The sequence below is a fragment of the Bidens hawaiensis genome, unplaced genomic scaffold, assembly GCF_021521415.1.
Source record: "Bidens hawaiensis isolate Kalapana, Puna unplaced genomic scaffold, B.hawaiensis_p1.1 tig00031459_1, whole genome shotgun sequence".
NCBI lineage: Eukaryota > Viridiplantae > Streptophyta > Magnoliopsida > Asterales > Asteraceae > Bidens > Bidens hawaiensis.
Genome location: NW_027495300.1, coordinates 187,367 through 204,212, shown reverse-complemented (window position 1 = coordinate 204,212; position 16,846 = coordinate 187,367). Strand labels below are relative to the sequence as shown.

General features: G+C 34.8%; 2 protein-coding genes across 2 annotated transcripts; both read left to right on the top strand.

Annotated features, from left to right (window-relative positions):
* The first annotated feature begins 10,029 nt into the window (after positions 1 to 10,029).
* LOC143582126 (uncharacterized) lies at positions 10,030 to 11,685 on the top strand. The gene is made up of 2 exons (XM_077064756.1): positions 10,030 to 10,602; positions 10,675 to 11,685. Exons 1-2 carry the CDS (start codon positions 10,075 to 10,077, stop codon positions 11,683 to 11,685), a joined length of 1,539 nt encoding a protein of 512 aa, XP_076920871.1. The 5' UTR covers positions 10,030 to 10,074.
* Positions 11,686 to 14,785: 3,100 nt separating this feature from the next.
* Positions 14,786 to 16,590, top strand: LOC143582121 (uncharacterized). Its single transcript, XM_077064752.1, has 2 exons — positions 14,786 to 15,448; positions 15,522 to 16,590. Exons 1-2 carry the CDS (start codon positions 14,921 to 14,923, stop codon positions 16,446 to 16,448), a joined length of 1,455 nt encoding a protein of 484 aa, XP_076920867.1. The 5' UTR covers positions 14,786 to 14,920; the 3' UTR covers positions 16,449 to 16,590.
* The last annotated feature ends 256 nt before the right edge of the window (positions 16,591 to 16,846 follow it).

Below are 16,846 nucleotides of genomic sequence, written 5' to 3'. Positions count from 1 at the left end.
AAAAAAAGCTTTTTTTCTTTACAAATGAAAGATTTTTTTTCTTCATAATCATTTGCCATTTGCAATAAAAAAAAGTTACGTGTAGGAAGAGTTTGAAGATGTGTAGCATGATATTAAATATATGTTCGACTAATTGAAAATGTGAGGGGAAAAATAAGATGCGTATGAGAAAAATTAAAGATGTGTTAGGAAAATTTTGAACAAGCATAGGAAGAAACTAAATATATGTGGGAAGAAATTAAAGATGGATGAGAAGAATTTAAATAGGTGTTAGAAGAAATTATAGTTGTATATAGTGAAATCAAGAAAGACGCTAAAAAAATTATAAACATAAATATATTGCTTTCTTATTCTTATTCTTCTTCCTTTTTAGAATGAATTTATTGTTTTTTATCTTTTAGTTATTGCAGTTTTATTAATTGTATTAATTGAAGAGATACTATAGTTTATGTTACAAAAATACGCTTCTTATATATTTTTAAGTATTTAATATTAAGAAAAATTTAAATTATTGGTATATATTGATTTTTTGCACTTCTCGTATGAAATGATTCATCTGAGAAGTGCGAAAAATTATTTGTTATCATTGACTATGTGTAATTAAATAATCAATGGTTTATATTCAACATTGAAAATTTGTAATCATTATTAATATAACACAATGTTTTTTAATACCAAAGGGTATTTGTGAATGTTTATATATAGCTTAATTAATTGAGTAACTATTAATATGCATGAAGCATTAATGTATCTCTATTTTTATATTATTAGACCATCTCCAATAAGGCAATTGACGTGACAATGTTTTTTCATGTTTTTAAGATTTCTTATTAGATGGATTTTGGGTGTTTTTAAACAATGATGTTTTCATGATGTGTCGTGTAATTATGCATGTTTTTTTGGGTGTTTTTCAGAGTTCATATTGTTAGTGTACAGAAATTTGACACTGTGGATACGTTATCCTGGCATATGTTCTTGGATCAGTTATCCTTAGTCAGATCTTGTCAGGATCGATGATTCTCAGTAATTGGTACTCTTAACGATTGTTTCTTGTGTGTAGGTTGATATTTAATAAGTGTAATGGCTACAAGACCTATTCCACCGGATATCTCGCTAATGGACTTGTCAAACACGTAGTCAAAAGTCATGGATAAAGATAATGTGAACATGGCGGATTTATAGGACTAGTTTGTTAGGTTTTATTCTTGTTAGATATTGAGTTCTATGATCAAATTAGGCCACATTCACATACACAGCCACACTTATTGACGGCTCACATTCATAAACACCCTCTCAAGAACTCTATAAGCAGTTCATATACACACTTAGATTATTTGTAATCTTTGATCATAAACTTCACCCATTGTAACCCTTTTTATATTAATAAAGTGATGATAGACGATTTGTCATCACCCGGGTTTTTTTTTCCTTTGATCTAAACAAGATCAAGTGTTTTTTCTCGCAACAAATCATGGTGTTCATCTCTATTTCATTCATATATTCACTATTGTAATCATAGCACTAATCCTCGTTAAACGAATTTGAATACATTATCCTTGGTTGATTTTAGTCCAAAACATATATTATGAATGCTCTTAGTCTTACATACTGTTAAGTTTATTAAAGCATATATTATACTTTATGACTTCTATAATATTATGTGAAATCTAAGATTTTATTTATTTGTATAGACCATTACGTGATCCATACGATGTATTATGACTTTTCCTAAATAGATAATATTTTGTGATATCTAAAATTACTATTTGTATTATGTGTCAAAACAATATATATTGAGGTAGGTCTATACTTTATTTTTTTTGTTTGTATTATATAAGCAAACTGAAGCTTGCAATACATTAAATAAGTCTACACTATATTAGTTATGACTACATTGTGTTTAAAAGGGTTCCTATTGTCACGAAGAAATCCTCTCATGCTTTGTGTGGTGCCCGAAGGCCTGCAAACCATCCGCGTATGAACAGGTTTTATTGGTTTCGTCATGCATTGGACTTATCAGACGAGCACCAATAGTTCGCAACCCGTGTTGTGTCGCGAGTGCAAGCAAGGCTTGAACACTTTCATTTCCCGTTGAGGTCGTACTTGATGAAGTCCGGTACTAGCTAGCAAACCCAAGGGTTAAGCACAATCAAGCAATTCCATTTTTAAATATTTGGTTCGTGACACTCTCCCACCTATACTTGTGTACGTCCTCGTGCATGCACTTTGTCGTCCCATACCAGCGTAGCGTGCAAGACTTGGACGATGTGGTCTTCCCCTATGCCATGCATATCTGAAGGGCAAGCTTGTAAATCATACTTTCTCACAAGGCGAAGCTACGTGTTTTCAGAATGATTCACTCAAATAAATGGGAACCTCGGTGGCTTAGTAACAATGAGTGTTAACCGTGTCGGTAAAATATGCTATCACATTATGTTTTGGTGTTGTCGACGTTCGCCTAAATAGCTGACTTCATGCCGGTTATGGCTCTGCTACATTGTAGTGTTTTAACACAACATAATGGCCTTTTCAATGACACATGACTAGGGCGGCACACACTTGTAACATCACGAAATTTTCGAGCCAAAAATGTCAAACTTTCAAAGTTAAGGGACCAATTCAGCCAAATTTTCAAAACCCAGGGTCTAAAATGAAAATTTTGATTCTCTGGCCCATCCCGATACGCGACGGCCTTAGAATCAAGTTCATCGCGTATCGCGATGACCTGTCTGACACAATGTGACACGTGGCAGACGGTGGCACAGTGTGTCGCCACGTGGCAACACGTCCGCTACGTGTAAACACGTGGCACAACGCGTGCCACGTGTCGCCACGTGGCAGGTCTACGTGGTGACTCAGGCGGCCTACGTCGCGATACGCGACGGGCTAGCCAAGAGGCCGTCGCGTACCGCGACGGGCTCCCAAATTTGCTTATAAATAGAAGGCTGCGGGATTTCATTTCCCACACAACAAAACTTGCTCTCAATCCTCTCTCTAACATCTCTCTAGATCTCGACAAACATACCCTCGATCCGCCTCGATAAACGTGTCCTCAATCCCTCGTTTTCCGTGCCATACCTCGATTTTCGTGCCATCACCCAACAACATCCCAACAACAAAGGTAGTGCCATCCCAACGTTCCGACGACTCGCCTCGTGAAGCGTGTCGACGTAAGAAGGAGTATTGGTGTTCATCAATTTGCGTGCCGAGTAAAGTGTTGATCAAACAAGAAGTTGAAAAAGGTGAAACGCCGTCGAAGTGCTGCCCAACTGTCTAGGGTATTTATAAGCCAACGAAGGTAGGCATAATGCCCGAATAAAATAATAAAAAATATTATAAAGACTTAATACCCTAAGTCGAGGTTATACTCGATACCTCGATAAAATACAAGAAAATATAACAAAGAAAAGAAAGATAATGATTATATATGAAGTATATATGTGTGTAATCTTTGTTATAAACTATTATTTAAGGAATAATAACTATTCTTAAATAATAAAGAAAAGAAAGATATACGTTTCTTATAGAAGAAGAAACGTAGGGTTTTATGAAAATAAACTAAAGGTTTATAATGTTACTTTTAAACTAAAGGTTTTAAAAGTAAAGAAAAGAGATTTGAACTAAAGGTTCACATAATCGATGTGGCGATTATAAAACAAAGACTAAAGGTCTTAAGCCGGATTGTGTATCCAACTAACAAAAAGTTATACTCGTACTATAGGTGCGAGATAGCAAAAGGGAAAGACCCTCGGACGGTGTTTGAAGCCGATCCCAATTGAAAAAGTGAATAGGCCCCACTTTTACAAACTTATTTTTAAACAAATCAACTTGTTATGTGTAAAACTTTACATGAGACTAAGTGTCTCTAAAAACATTGTAAATAAGAGTATAAGCCTAGCCCTCATGCTGTAGTATACGTTTGTCTGGATCCTTACATATGTGGTAAAATGCGGTGGGCACATCGCACCACGCTTGGTCGCGACCTCCAGCCACGATGGGTCGAACCTAAGTATGTTCGAGTGAGACTGACCATGTGTATATATATGGTACCTAAGTATGTCGAAACGCTGCGGTGTTTTGCTGAGGTGACCTGTAACATTTCGATTTTTCGCATTTTATTTTAATAAATTACATTTGCATTCGAATCCATATCCGTATTTGTAAACCCAACTCAGTGATTTTAACATTTCATTTGGTTAATAAATAATTATATCGCATCGATCGATAAGTGTGAAGTTCGTTAGTTGTCTTCTAATGGATCGTTAATAAACCGTAGGGGTTGGAATGGTCGTTTTTTTAAGAGTTCATATATTTCATTCAAGTTTTAAACTATTAATAAAAGTCTAGGGTCCTTTATGTAAATTCATTAATACATACATATTCATATACAACCCTAACCCTAACCCTAACCCACTTAACACTCATCACCCCCATCTCTTTCTTTCTTATACCAGCCGCCACCCTCCCTCTTTTCCGTTTCCCGGCGACAAGATTATGTATCCGGCTAGCTCCGACGACTCCAAAGCACCACCACTGATCTCCGGCTACCCTCTCCCCTGTAACTCTTTCTCCGGTAACACCATCACCCTCATTCGCAGTTTAAAAACACCACCCCGCCCGCAAACGGACCGCCGGATGTTTTTCCGGCGATTCCCGTTTTTCCGGTGACCCAATTTTTGGGCTGATTGTCGTTCCGGAAACCACCTTCTGCCGCTGTTCCAGACCGGCGTGACCGTCGTCTCTCTCTCTCTCTCGCATCTCCCACCCCCTCTCTCTCTAAGACGCTCTCTCTCTCCCTCCCTCCCTCCGATTTCTGTCTTTCGTCTCCGGCAGTTTCGATTCGGGTTCTTCCCGGTGTAGAGCCACAAGAATATAAACACCTAAAAGGTAAAGTAATATTAGGCTTTGGTGTTATTAGTTTATATATATATATATCGATTATAAGATTTAAATCGTTAATAATCGGTTATATATTTGGTTATATACTTTGAAACGGGTTGGATGGATTTTGGTATTGTTTTGAATTAGGGAAAAGATGAACGATCGGGTAATGGATATATTAGGTTCTTATGGGTTTAATTAACAAATGTTATCTTGGTTCGTTTGGTTTGTACGTTAGTTATTAAACTAGAGGCCTCGGGTTTTGATATCATTTTTATTACTTAACAAATTTATTGTTACTATTAGTATTAATATCTATATATAAAAATTATTATTAGTATTATTACGTATAACTTACTATTATAATTATTTATTATTAATATTATTATTATCATTATTATTATAAATATTAAAGTTGTTATTATTATTATTAAAGATCATATTATTATTATCTATTAAAATCATATTTTTATCATTAATTATTAGCAATAATATTATTGTATTTTATTTTGTGAACACGCTTAGAAATCGAGCCAACATCGAGTATGGTATCATTATTTACTATCAATATTATTTATTATTATTACTATTTTTATCAACAACATTTTAATTTATACCAAGACTTTTATTCTATAACTATTATTATTAGTATTATGAATAATAATTATTGTTATAAATACTATACTATATTAGTATTATTGAAAATAATTATTGTTATTATTATTATCATCATTATCTTATATATAACTATATATATATATATAAAACATATTTTTAAAGTCATTATTATCCTTACTATCTTTATCATTAATAACACATTATAAACTTTAATACCAATTCATTTTTATAAAACCGAACTCTTGATTTAAACCCGTCTTGTTTCTATTCAATTTTGGGTTAGTTATTTAAAAGCCCAATAAAACAATATTATTTTATTTTTAAATTGTCAATTAAGTACGAGTCCCTAATCATTAACAAATTAACCGGTAATCCGATTTACAACCGAACCTCATCGTTCAATGTTTTCAATATAGTTACATTATGGTTTCAAGTTCATTAATATATATTACATTATTTAGTTTAGCTAAGGTGTTTATCGTTTCAAGTCGGATCTGTTCGTTTACCGTTCGAGCTTCATTTATTTATCTATTTATTTCTTGGTTCATCAATTGAGGTGAGTACTTTCATACCCCTTTTTCCATCTTTCGTTTTGGGGTGACATTTCATACCTATCAAACTAAATGCTTTATTTACTTGAATCTTAAACCCAAAAACGTGATTGTATACTTTACTTAAATAATTGCTCGATTTGGTGTTCTATGCTCACATGCTTATATGTTGATGTGTTTATCGCTTCGGTTGGTGGAATTTATAAATCCGTGAACTATCTGGTATTCTCTTATAGCACAGTGTTGTTAACGTAATGCAATTAACGATAACTATAAAATCCTAGACTACTTGGCAAACCCTTGTAGCTAGGTGGTGCTAATGTGTTTAGCAATGGTCAATAAAATCCTAGACTACTTGGCAACCCCTTGTAGTTAGGTGGCGCTAACGTAATTCTATTAGCGATTGTCAATTTATCCAAGTTGTTGCTTTTATTTATCGTTTCGTATACAAGTTTTGTGGCTTTTTATTACTATATACTTATATGCTCAAACTTATGAATTTCTCACCAACCTTTGTGTTGATAAACTTTATTTTATGAAATGTTACAGGTTTGACTTTTGTTGACTCGAGGACTTGACGAAAACGTTACCAAGACTATTAGGATATTAGTAAAACGAACAATATAATTGTTACTTGTATTCAAATTGTTTGTGTGAATGAGATGTGTTGATTATTGATTTATGAAATAAATGAGCTGATTAAATATTGTCACTTTAAATAGTGTCTTGTGTTTTTGGGCAATCGGTTGCACCCCGGCATGTTCCGCCGCATTTGGTTGGGGTGTGACATGACCTAGTGTAGAGACTCAAGTTTATAATGATATTGTTTTAACTTAATTATTCATAAGCCAAGATGGGGCAAGACTTACGTGGTCTTGAGGGTGATTAAGTAAAAGAAAATATTTTTGCGTCAGCATATTCATTAGCATTCGTTGCTGACGTGTTTTATTTACATTTTGCAGGTCAAGAATAAGGGCTTGAAGAACGAAGTGCTCATAATTCCAATGACTTGGATATTTTGTTAACTTAAATATTAATGAATGGTGGTTTTTGTAAACATATAAACAAGTAAACTCAAACGAGACTTTCGTCTTGTCTTTTTGTAATGTAAATATTTACAACTTTAATCCACATGTTTTATAAAGACTTCCGCTAATAACCCGTAACTGTGATTTATTTACGAACATGGTACCAACTGTTGGTCGCACTCCTAGGCTTTAGATGGGGGTGTGACAACACTCCCCCATACTCGTGGCACACGAAGACCATTAGATCTTCTCCCACCACCATTACATAACTCATTCTCAACCTTTATGGTCATTTTTGGGTGAGTGTACACGTTCCAACGTATCCAAGGTTCAACCTGGCGTTGTACCAGTTATCACAGAGCAATCCTCTCAAACTTCGCGTGGCCCCCTAACGCTCGCCAAAACGCCCGCTTATGATAATGGTCTACTGGTTTCATCCCGCATTGGACTTAACATGTGAGCGACGACAACTCGCAATAACTGTTGTTTTGCGAGTGCAAGCACCCTGAGGCTTGAACACCTTCCTTTCCCGCTGAGGTCGTGTCCGAGGAAGTCCGAAACTAGCCAGAAAACCCAAAGGTCAGACAATAAAGTAATTCGATATTCAAATATATGGTCTTTGACACTAAAATACATTAGTTTTGCCTATATTATATTAGACATGTTTACACTACATTACGTAACCGTGTCTACATTACATAAGCATACACTACATCGGTTGATTAAAATCAAAGAATAACATACTTCACGTTTGAGATCAATAATAATAATAATAATTAATGTTTTAGAATAAAATAATTTTAGATCAAATGGATTTTAATGGTTCAAATTTTAGATAAAAAAAAGTTATAATAGTTTGTAAATTAGTAAATATTTTGTTTTTTATTTTTATATATTTGGGGCAACCATTATGATGGTTAAGTTGAAACAAAACAACTCCTTAGAACAAAGTATGGCAGCTCACGGTTATAATTGTGAACAAGTATTTAATTACATTTCGTCAGTAGAAGACCCTTATAAGTAACTCAATTACAATGATGATTAATTACCATTGAGCCCTAATTACTACTAGTGACCGGTTACAATTACTCGTAGTTGTTGCTAATCAATTACAATATATCACACTTGTCAATGAAGGAACATGTTGTTCATCATCAGTTGCAACTTACTCTTGATAGACCAGTTTGCTAAGTATCTCAATTATCAGTAGTAGTAAGTTACTTTTGATAATCAATTTCCACTTAAGATTAATTTCTTGCAATTTTTATTATTCATGAAAATTCAAAGCAAATTTTAGTGACTTATCAATTATGAATTAAATAAAAAAATTCTACTATGGATGCCATTCATCAAGGGTTGTGGCTGATAAATCCCAAGTCTTATTTGCCTTATTAAATAAGATTAATTTTGGACTCCTCATATAAAGTTTCATTCTTATTCTCTTTGTTTTTAAGTAAATATCATTTTAACTAAAATAACTTGATGACATTAAAACTACCTATAATAACAAGTAAACTTAAATCATGAGTAACATGTACCAAACAAATATGAAATATGTAGAGATACCAACCATTTATATAATCATAAAATTCATCTCAAGTAATAAATAGATCAAGAGGTAACCAACCATTATGGTCAAGCAAAGACATCTTAATCCTAATCCAATTTAAAGAAGACAAGTAAATACTTTAAGAAAGACAACGTTGGCGAGACTTGTTCGGTGGTTCGGTGTCGCGACTACCGTAAATACACAAACCTCGTAACATCGACCAAAACAAAAGTCTTTCTGCAATCGCACGCTGCAAGCACAACTTGTTCACTTCGAACACACCATCTTCAAAGGTTAAATTCTTTCTTACTATCGTATCTTGATCCTCAACTAGATGTTTACGAAATTATGTCTTTGTTTATTGCATTTTTCATCATTGTGTTGTAATTCATTGGTGGTCATCAAAGGAATTAATCTTCCAACATAGGTTTGAGTTTGATGCAAATTAATAATACCCATCTGTTTTTCTTTGCGTCTTCACGTGGGATTCGTTGCATTCATGCTTTTCAAGCTTCTCTAGTCGTGTTTTTTTTATCTGTTGTTTCGGTTTGTAGACTGTAGTCATAAACTTATGTATTGAATGAATTACTCTTAAACATATATATTATCTTGAACAGTGTACTGAGTTCATAATTGGGGCTTTGATCTGATTGTTTACTTGTGTCTTCGTTGATGTTTAATCTGCAGCTCATAGCATTTATTGATGTTAATTTCTGTTCGATTTGGGATTGTTATATGTGTTCAACTAGTTACTTATTTTGATATGACTCACGCTGCGTTGAAGGCTGAATCGGGCAAAGTTGTTAAACACGAGAAAACTTGTTTAGAGAATCAACATGTCTTTCTCCCATTTGCTTTTCTGGCCCAGGGGCTGTGAATTTTTTGAGTAGGGTTCAGTGTGTCGTACATGGAACCTCTTCAGCTCCTTGGTCCCAAAGCTTCGTTTTTAGTAGGATTGACTTTGCTATCCAAAAGGAGGTTGTGGCGCAGCTTGTTGCCCGTTTGCCTGCCACTTTATTGTAATCGCTTTGTAGTAGCTGATATATAAGGATGTCTAGTTATGTAGATTAAATTTTTTTTTTTGTTATTTATCAGTAAACAAGTTATACAACCGTGTGACCATTTTCTCCCTATCATACGCGACCTGGATGATAGACCTATTTTCGCTCTGCCATACAGCTTAGGACTATTTCTTAATTTTTATCCCCAAAACAGCAATTTTGTCAATTTTATGTTGAAAATTTTATTAACTATAACAAAATGTCTGATGGGAACAAAAGTCATATGGCCCGTATGATTTGACAGACAAGCTGGTGTACATAACCCTTGTGCGATGAAAGATTGTTATTTCTGTTAATGTATAGCATATCATGGTTTGGTCGGGCTTTTCTTGATCGAAAACTGAAGCTAACAAAAATAGTCTGTTTTTGTGTTTGGTTGTGGATAGATGGATAAAGACATTGAGGATGCTGATAAACGAGTCGATCGGCTCCATTCTGAAAAGTATTCTGCTGCTGGTAACATATTTGGAGAGCCACAAAAGACCACGCGAATTGGGGACGAATACCAGGCACAAATCCCATCTTTGATGACAGAAAACGAGCGGTTACAACTCATAAAGGGTAAATCTGGTATCATAGGTTGTAAAACAGACAATAATTTGCTTGCAGCTCCTTGTTCATCAAGTAAAGAACCTTGGAGCGAGATTGAACATGATAGTTTTGTTCTTGGTTTATATGTATTTGGGAAGAATCTTCGCGTTGTGAACAAGTTCATGGGGAATAAAGGGCTGCCAAAGGTATTATCTTATTACTATGGGAAGTTTTATAAAATCTGTGAACACCAAAAATGGTCAATGTATCGGAAGAAACGAGTTCGAATTGGGAAAAAGATTTTCAACGGGTGGAGGCTACACGAGCTTTTGTCCCGGTTACTTTCTAATGTCACAGACGAATGTAAAGCTAGTTTGACACAGGTAGTTAATCTTTTGTCATGTTCACCAAACTCTTATAAAAAAACTCGGCCATTAAGATGTGGTTTCTTGCAGGTTATTAAAACGTTCGAGGAGGGAAAACTTTCGTTTGAGAAGTATGCATTCAGTTTAAGGGATATAATGGGCCTCGATCTTCTGGTACAAGCCGTAGCCATTGGTAAAGGAAAACAGGACCTTACAATCAAGACACGGACGCGTTTAAGAAGCAAAAAGGTTCAATCGACATGCTCGTCTCTAAAAACAGAAGAAATTGTTAATATTTTGAAGGATAGGATCGGATTAAGCAAACCGAGGCTAAAAGAGTTCTTCTGGGCAGCCGTTTGGCCTCGTCTTGTAGCTCAAGGATGGCACTATGAACAGTTTAGAAACTACGCGTCACAAAACTCGAAGAATTTGGTGTTTCTTGCACCTGGCGTGATAAAGTTTTCAAGACGGAGCTTGGTCAAAGGAAGTCAATATTTTGACTCGTTAACTGAAGTGTTGAATAAAGTTGCGTCCGGACCGCGGCTTCTTGAGCACGTATCTGACAAGGACCGGTTGGTCGAGCCACCTGTGACACGAGGCTCGGATGATGAACAAGATTTGATGAAGTGTACGGTTGCAGATACCAGTTTGGTTGGGGCTGTTAAAGTCGAAGACCTCACAAGTTTGACTTCTGTTGACCCGGTTGATAATATAAAAAACGACTACACTGGTAGTGAAGATGAAGCCATGAAAGAGGTCGCGTGTTCTGAGATAGTGATTGACTTGAACAAGCCTCGAGCGCGTGCCTGTTCAGATGATGCCAATATTAACAAACCGGTTTTATCTGAACCAACTACCAACCAGATTGACTCATCGACTCCTGTTGCACATGGTCAACGACAGAGCCGAAGGAACCGTGCATTGACCACAAAAGCATTGGAAGCTCTTGAGAATGGACTCATGAACCCAAAGAAGACAAGGAGACGGCCAGAGGATGGGGCCCGTAAGCGTGTTCGTGCTAAAACGACTTTTGTCTCGAGTTGCGATGCTCATAGAGATTTTCGTTCCAACTTATGTGATAGCACATCAGTTCTATTATGAGGTTATGGATCTTGCTGATACTTAGATAGATTGTTGAAGGAAAAAAGATTTAACATTTTGATTTTATGACCGTAGCAAGTTTGATAAATATTTTGGAGATGAATATAAAAAAAATATATGTTTTGAGTTTAAGCTTGCATATCCAATGTCTATATATCCAACAATGAGCATGATGGAACAATCTTTGACCCTTGCCATGATGCTAGCAGCTCCCATGTCTTGCAATTCGGTTTTAGGATTGTTAATTGTGTGGGTTTGGGGCTGACAGGTTTCGAGTTGGCTGGATGAAAGGTTGATTTGTTCAACTCAAACAAGACCCATATATTTATTCGTGTGAACAATATTAACAATAATTTAAATTCGTGTAACCAAACACTAGAAAAAAATATAATGGCAAAATGCAAAAAATATATATAAATAAAAAATAAAAGAAAGTATGGTAAAACACAAAAAAGATTTTAAAAAAGTTCATTAGCGGAACATAAAAAAAACAGAAAAAGCAAAAAAAGAAAAGAAAAAACAGTTAAAATTGGATAAATATGAAAACTTAGAAAATCTTAAAGTTATATATTGGGTGAAATAATTAATATATTCTTCAGTTTTAATAAAATAAATCAAAATTAGTAAAATTTTTCATTAAGGGAAGTTGGATAAGTATCTATTAATGAAGTTTATAAGAATGTATATTCAATTGTCCATATTTTTTTATTTCACCTTGCATTGTTTCATTAAGTTTTAAAGAGTTGTCAATTTAAGTTGAAATAAGATACATTAATATAACCGATCCAAATAAGATATATTGTGCAGCGAGTGTGAGTGAGACCTAACCATTTGGTGTGGTGATAAATGTGGTTTAGTTTTAAAATTGTGGTCAAGAGTTCAATCCTCATTTGAGGTGGTTTGTAAATAATATGTTTGACTCTTAAAAAAAAGAAGACCTAATTAGGTGTGGGACTCCGCCCTTATACAATCAAGCTTTTTTAATTTGATTGGTTTGATAATTATATGTAAATAATAATTGCACTGACATGTAAAAGTCTAATATTTGCATGACTTTGCAGAGTAATGAGATAATATTTCTTTTTTATGTCATGTGAATATAATATGTATTTAGAAATTTTAAATATTAAATTATTTTCTTTAAATTTATTATGTCGTGAAAAATAACAATAAAATCACATTTATTTTTTAAGTGAGTTTGAATGAATAGTGTATAGAGCAATTAAAAATTTATAAAGTATTGTTATTAAAAAATGGTTTATTAAAATTTCAAACTCAATCAGTATTCTTAGTAAAAGTTATTATTGATACTCAAAAGGACGAAAAGCGAACTTACTAATACTCTAACAGAAAAAAAGCAAAATATCGAAATGTGATAAAAATTAAATAGCATATGATACAAATGAAATAAATACGAGATTAATAGAGAAGTGATTTGGTAACGCAAAGTGTACCAAACAAGTAGAGAGACATATATGATTTATCTATATCTATACTATATATAATGAGGTAAACATGGGCAAATTAAGACGTTTAATTTTAAGTAAATTACAATCCTTAATACATAACTTACAACCTAACAAAGCATGTTGAAAAGGACAATATTGTCTTTTGAATGATATTATCATGTGCATTTTCAATTCATTAAAGATACTTATAATTTTTCCCCCTTAACTTTAATCACTTTTTGTAAATTTAAACAATACTTACAACTATGAACCTTAATCTTTTACCTATATACTCCTTTTATTTTCACTTTTAATCCAACTTCCCCCACGAAGTTTGAACGACCATAACTTTTTTATACGTTAATATTTTTTTATAAAGCATTGCACCATAAAAAACGAGCATTTTATTATCTTTAATTTGAGTATCATATTGCTATAGTTTTTCAGTTAAAAAAATAACATTTTATGTATGAGTGTTTGCGGTTTGCTTCTGATGGTTTTTAAATTAAACCTTGAGCCAAAACGTTAGTAACGTCTTTTGTCGTCGAAAACCGAAACCACCCTGTTGAAAAATGAAATCGGTTGGCCAAAGCCGATGACTAGTTTGAAATGTTTCATGGTTTCAAACTTAACAACGAACACACGTAAACTTGCAATGTGATTACCAAAGCCGTGTTTCCCGCAGCATCACGCGGGCACCTGTCTAGTCATTTATATAATCATGAAGTGATGAAACCCATCCCTAAGTAATAGATCATGAGGTAACCAACCATAATGGTCAAGCAAAGACATCTTAATCTTAATCCAATTTAAAGAAGACAAATAAATAGTTTAAGAAAGACAACGTTGGTGAGACTTGTTCGGTGGTTCGGTGTCGCGACTACCATAAATACTCAAACCTCGTAACATCGACCAAAACAAAAGTCTTTCTGCAATCGCACGCTGCAACAACAACTTGTTCAGTTTCTTCAAAGGTTATATTCTTTCTTACCATCGTATCTTGATCATAAACTACATGTTAATATGTCTTTGTTTTCTGCATTTTACATCATCATCTTGTTGTGCGTTCTTAACTCATTAGTGTGCATCAAAGTAATTAATTAATCTTCCAACAACCATTATAACATTTGAATATGATGCAAATTAATAATACCCATCTGTTAATCTTTGCGTCTTCACGTGGGATTCGTTACATTCATGCTTACCAAGCTTTTTTGTACACTTGTAGTCATAAACTTATGTATTGAATGAAAATGTTAAAAACAGATTATGTGAACAGTGTACTGAGCTCATAATTGGGGGTTTCATCTGATTGTTTGATTCTGTGCTCATTGATGTTAATTTCTGTTCGATTTGGGATTGTTGTATGTGTTCAACTAGTTACCACTTTGTGGTTCCATTTGGATCTGATGTTTAATTTGTTATTATACTTTATGTTTAACTTAACATAAACTTGACATATTTGCTGTTTTGGGGATAAAAAGAAGAAAAGAAATAGTCATTATGTATAGTAGAGAGAAAATTGGTCAACGGGTCGTTTTGAGTATCATCCAGGCCACGTATGATTGGGAGAAAAAGGTCATACGGGTTGTATGACTTGTTTACTGACAAGTAAATGACTGATGTGAACAAAGGTCTTCCGGGCCGTATGATTTGACAGACAAGCTGGTGTACATAACCCTTGGTTTTTATTTCCTTGTATGATGAAATACTGTTTGGTCAGGCTTTTCTTGATCGAAAACTGAAGCTAACAAAAATAGTTTGTTTTTGTGTTTGGTTGTGGATAGATGGATAAAGACATTGAGGATGTTGATAAACGAGTCGATTGGCTCCATTCTGAAAAGTATTCTGCTACTGGTGACATATTTGGAGAGCCGCAAAAGACCACGCGAATTGGGGATGAATACCAGGCACAAATCCCATCTTTGATGACAGAAAACGAGCGGTTACAACTCATAAAGGGTAAATCTGGTATCATAGGTTGTAAAACAGACAATAATTTGCTTGCAGCTCCTTGTTCATCAAGTAAAGAACCTTGGAGCGAGATTGAACATGATAGTTTTGTTCTTGGTTTATATGTATTTGGGAAGAATCTTCGCCTAGTGAACAAGTTCATGGGGAATAAAGGGCTGCCAAATGTATTATCTTATTACTATGGGAAGTTTTATAAAAGCAGTGAACACCAAAAATGGTCATTGTATCGGAAGAAACGAGTTCGCATTGGAAAAAAGATTTTCAACGGGTGGAGGCTACACGAGCTTTTGTCTCGGTTACTTTCTAATGTCACAGATGAATGTAAAGCTAGTTTGACACAGGTAGTTAATCTTTTCTCATGTTCACCAAACTCTTATAAAAAAAACTCGGCCATTAAGATGCGGTTTCTTGCAGGTTATTAAAACGTTCGAGGAGGGAAAACTTTCGTTTGAGAAGTATGTATTCAGTTTAAGGGATATAATGGGCCTCGATCTTCTGGTACAAGCCGTAGCCATTGGTAAAGGAAAACAAGACCTTACAATCAAGACACGGACGCGTTTAAGAAGCAAAAAGGTTCAATCGACATGCTCGTCTCTAAAAACAGAAGAAATTGTTAATATTTTGAAGGATAGGATCGGATTAAGCAAACCGAGGCTAAAAGAGTTCTTCTGGGCAGCCGTTTGGCCTCGTCTTGTAGCTCAAGGATGGCACTATGAACAGTTTAGAAACTACGCGTCACAAAACTCGAAGAATTTGGTGTTTCTTGCACCTGGCGTGATAAAGTTTTCAAGACGGAGCTTGGTCAAAGGAAGTCAATATTTTGACTCGTTAACTGAAGTGTTGATTAAAGTTGCGTCCGAACCACAGCTTCTTGAGCACGTATCTGACAAGGACCGGTTGGTCGAGCCACCTGTGACACGAGGCTCGGATGATGAACAAGATTTGATGAAGTGTACGGTTGCAGATACCAGTTTGGTTGGGGCTGTTAAAGTCGAAGACCTCACAAGTTTGACTTCTGTTGACCCGGTTGATAATATAAAAAATGACAACACTAGTGGCGAAGATGAAGCCATGAAAGATGCTGCGTGTTTTGAGATAGTGATTGACTTGAACAAGCCTCGAGTACGTCCCAGTTCCGATGATGACAATATTAACAAATCGGTTTTATCTGAACCAACCACCAACCAGATTGACTCGTTGACTCCTGCTAATGGTCAACGACGGAGTCGAAGGAACCGTGCATTGACCACAAAAGCATTGGAAGCTCTTGAGAATGAACTCATGAACCCAAAGAAGAGGAGAGTGGCGGAGGGTGGGGCTCGTAGTCGTGTCTGTGCTTAAACGTGTCCTGTATCGAGTTGTGGTGCGGGTTACTTGGTGGATAGAGTCTTTGATTGTTCTCCAAAATGACATGAGGTAGACTTTGAATGTTAACAGCTTGCTGTGGTCAAAATGGCAAATATTACTTTCATAGTTACAGATTGTGGTTTGAGTTTTATATGAACATGTTGAGCTTCATATAAATACATGTGTAGCGGCCCAACCGTTTTAATGGCCTAAAACAAAAGGAAATTTCGAGGTTCTTGTCGAGAGTTAGAGAGATGAAATTATGGCATTTCTAATTTTTATTTTAAAATTTATTGAGGGATTATCGTGTTTCGTATATGAAATTATAAAATTTTGAATCTTTATTTTAACTAAAAAAAGGATCCAATTACAATATAGAGCAGGTAAGCGGG

Excerpts from the sequence above, each read along its gene's own strand:
- LOC143582126 (XM_077064756.1), top strand. The coding sequence starts at position 10,075 with ATGGATAAAGACATTGAGGATGCTGATAAACGAGTCGATCGGCTCCAT. Across the intron at positions 10,603-10,674 it reads GTAAAGCTAGTTTGACACAG|GTTATTAAAACGTTCGAGGA; the intron begins GTAGTTAATCTT and ends GGTTTCTTGCAG.
- LOC143582121 (XM_077064752.1), top strand. The coding sequence starts at position 14,921 with ATGGATAAAGACATTGAGGATGTTGATAAACGAGTCGATTGGCTCCAT. Across the intron at positions 15,449-15,521 it reads GTAAAGCTAGTTTGACACAG|GTTATTAAAACGTTCGAGGA; the intron begins GTAGTTAATCTT and ends GGTTTCTTGCAG.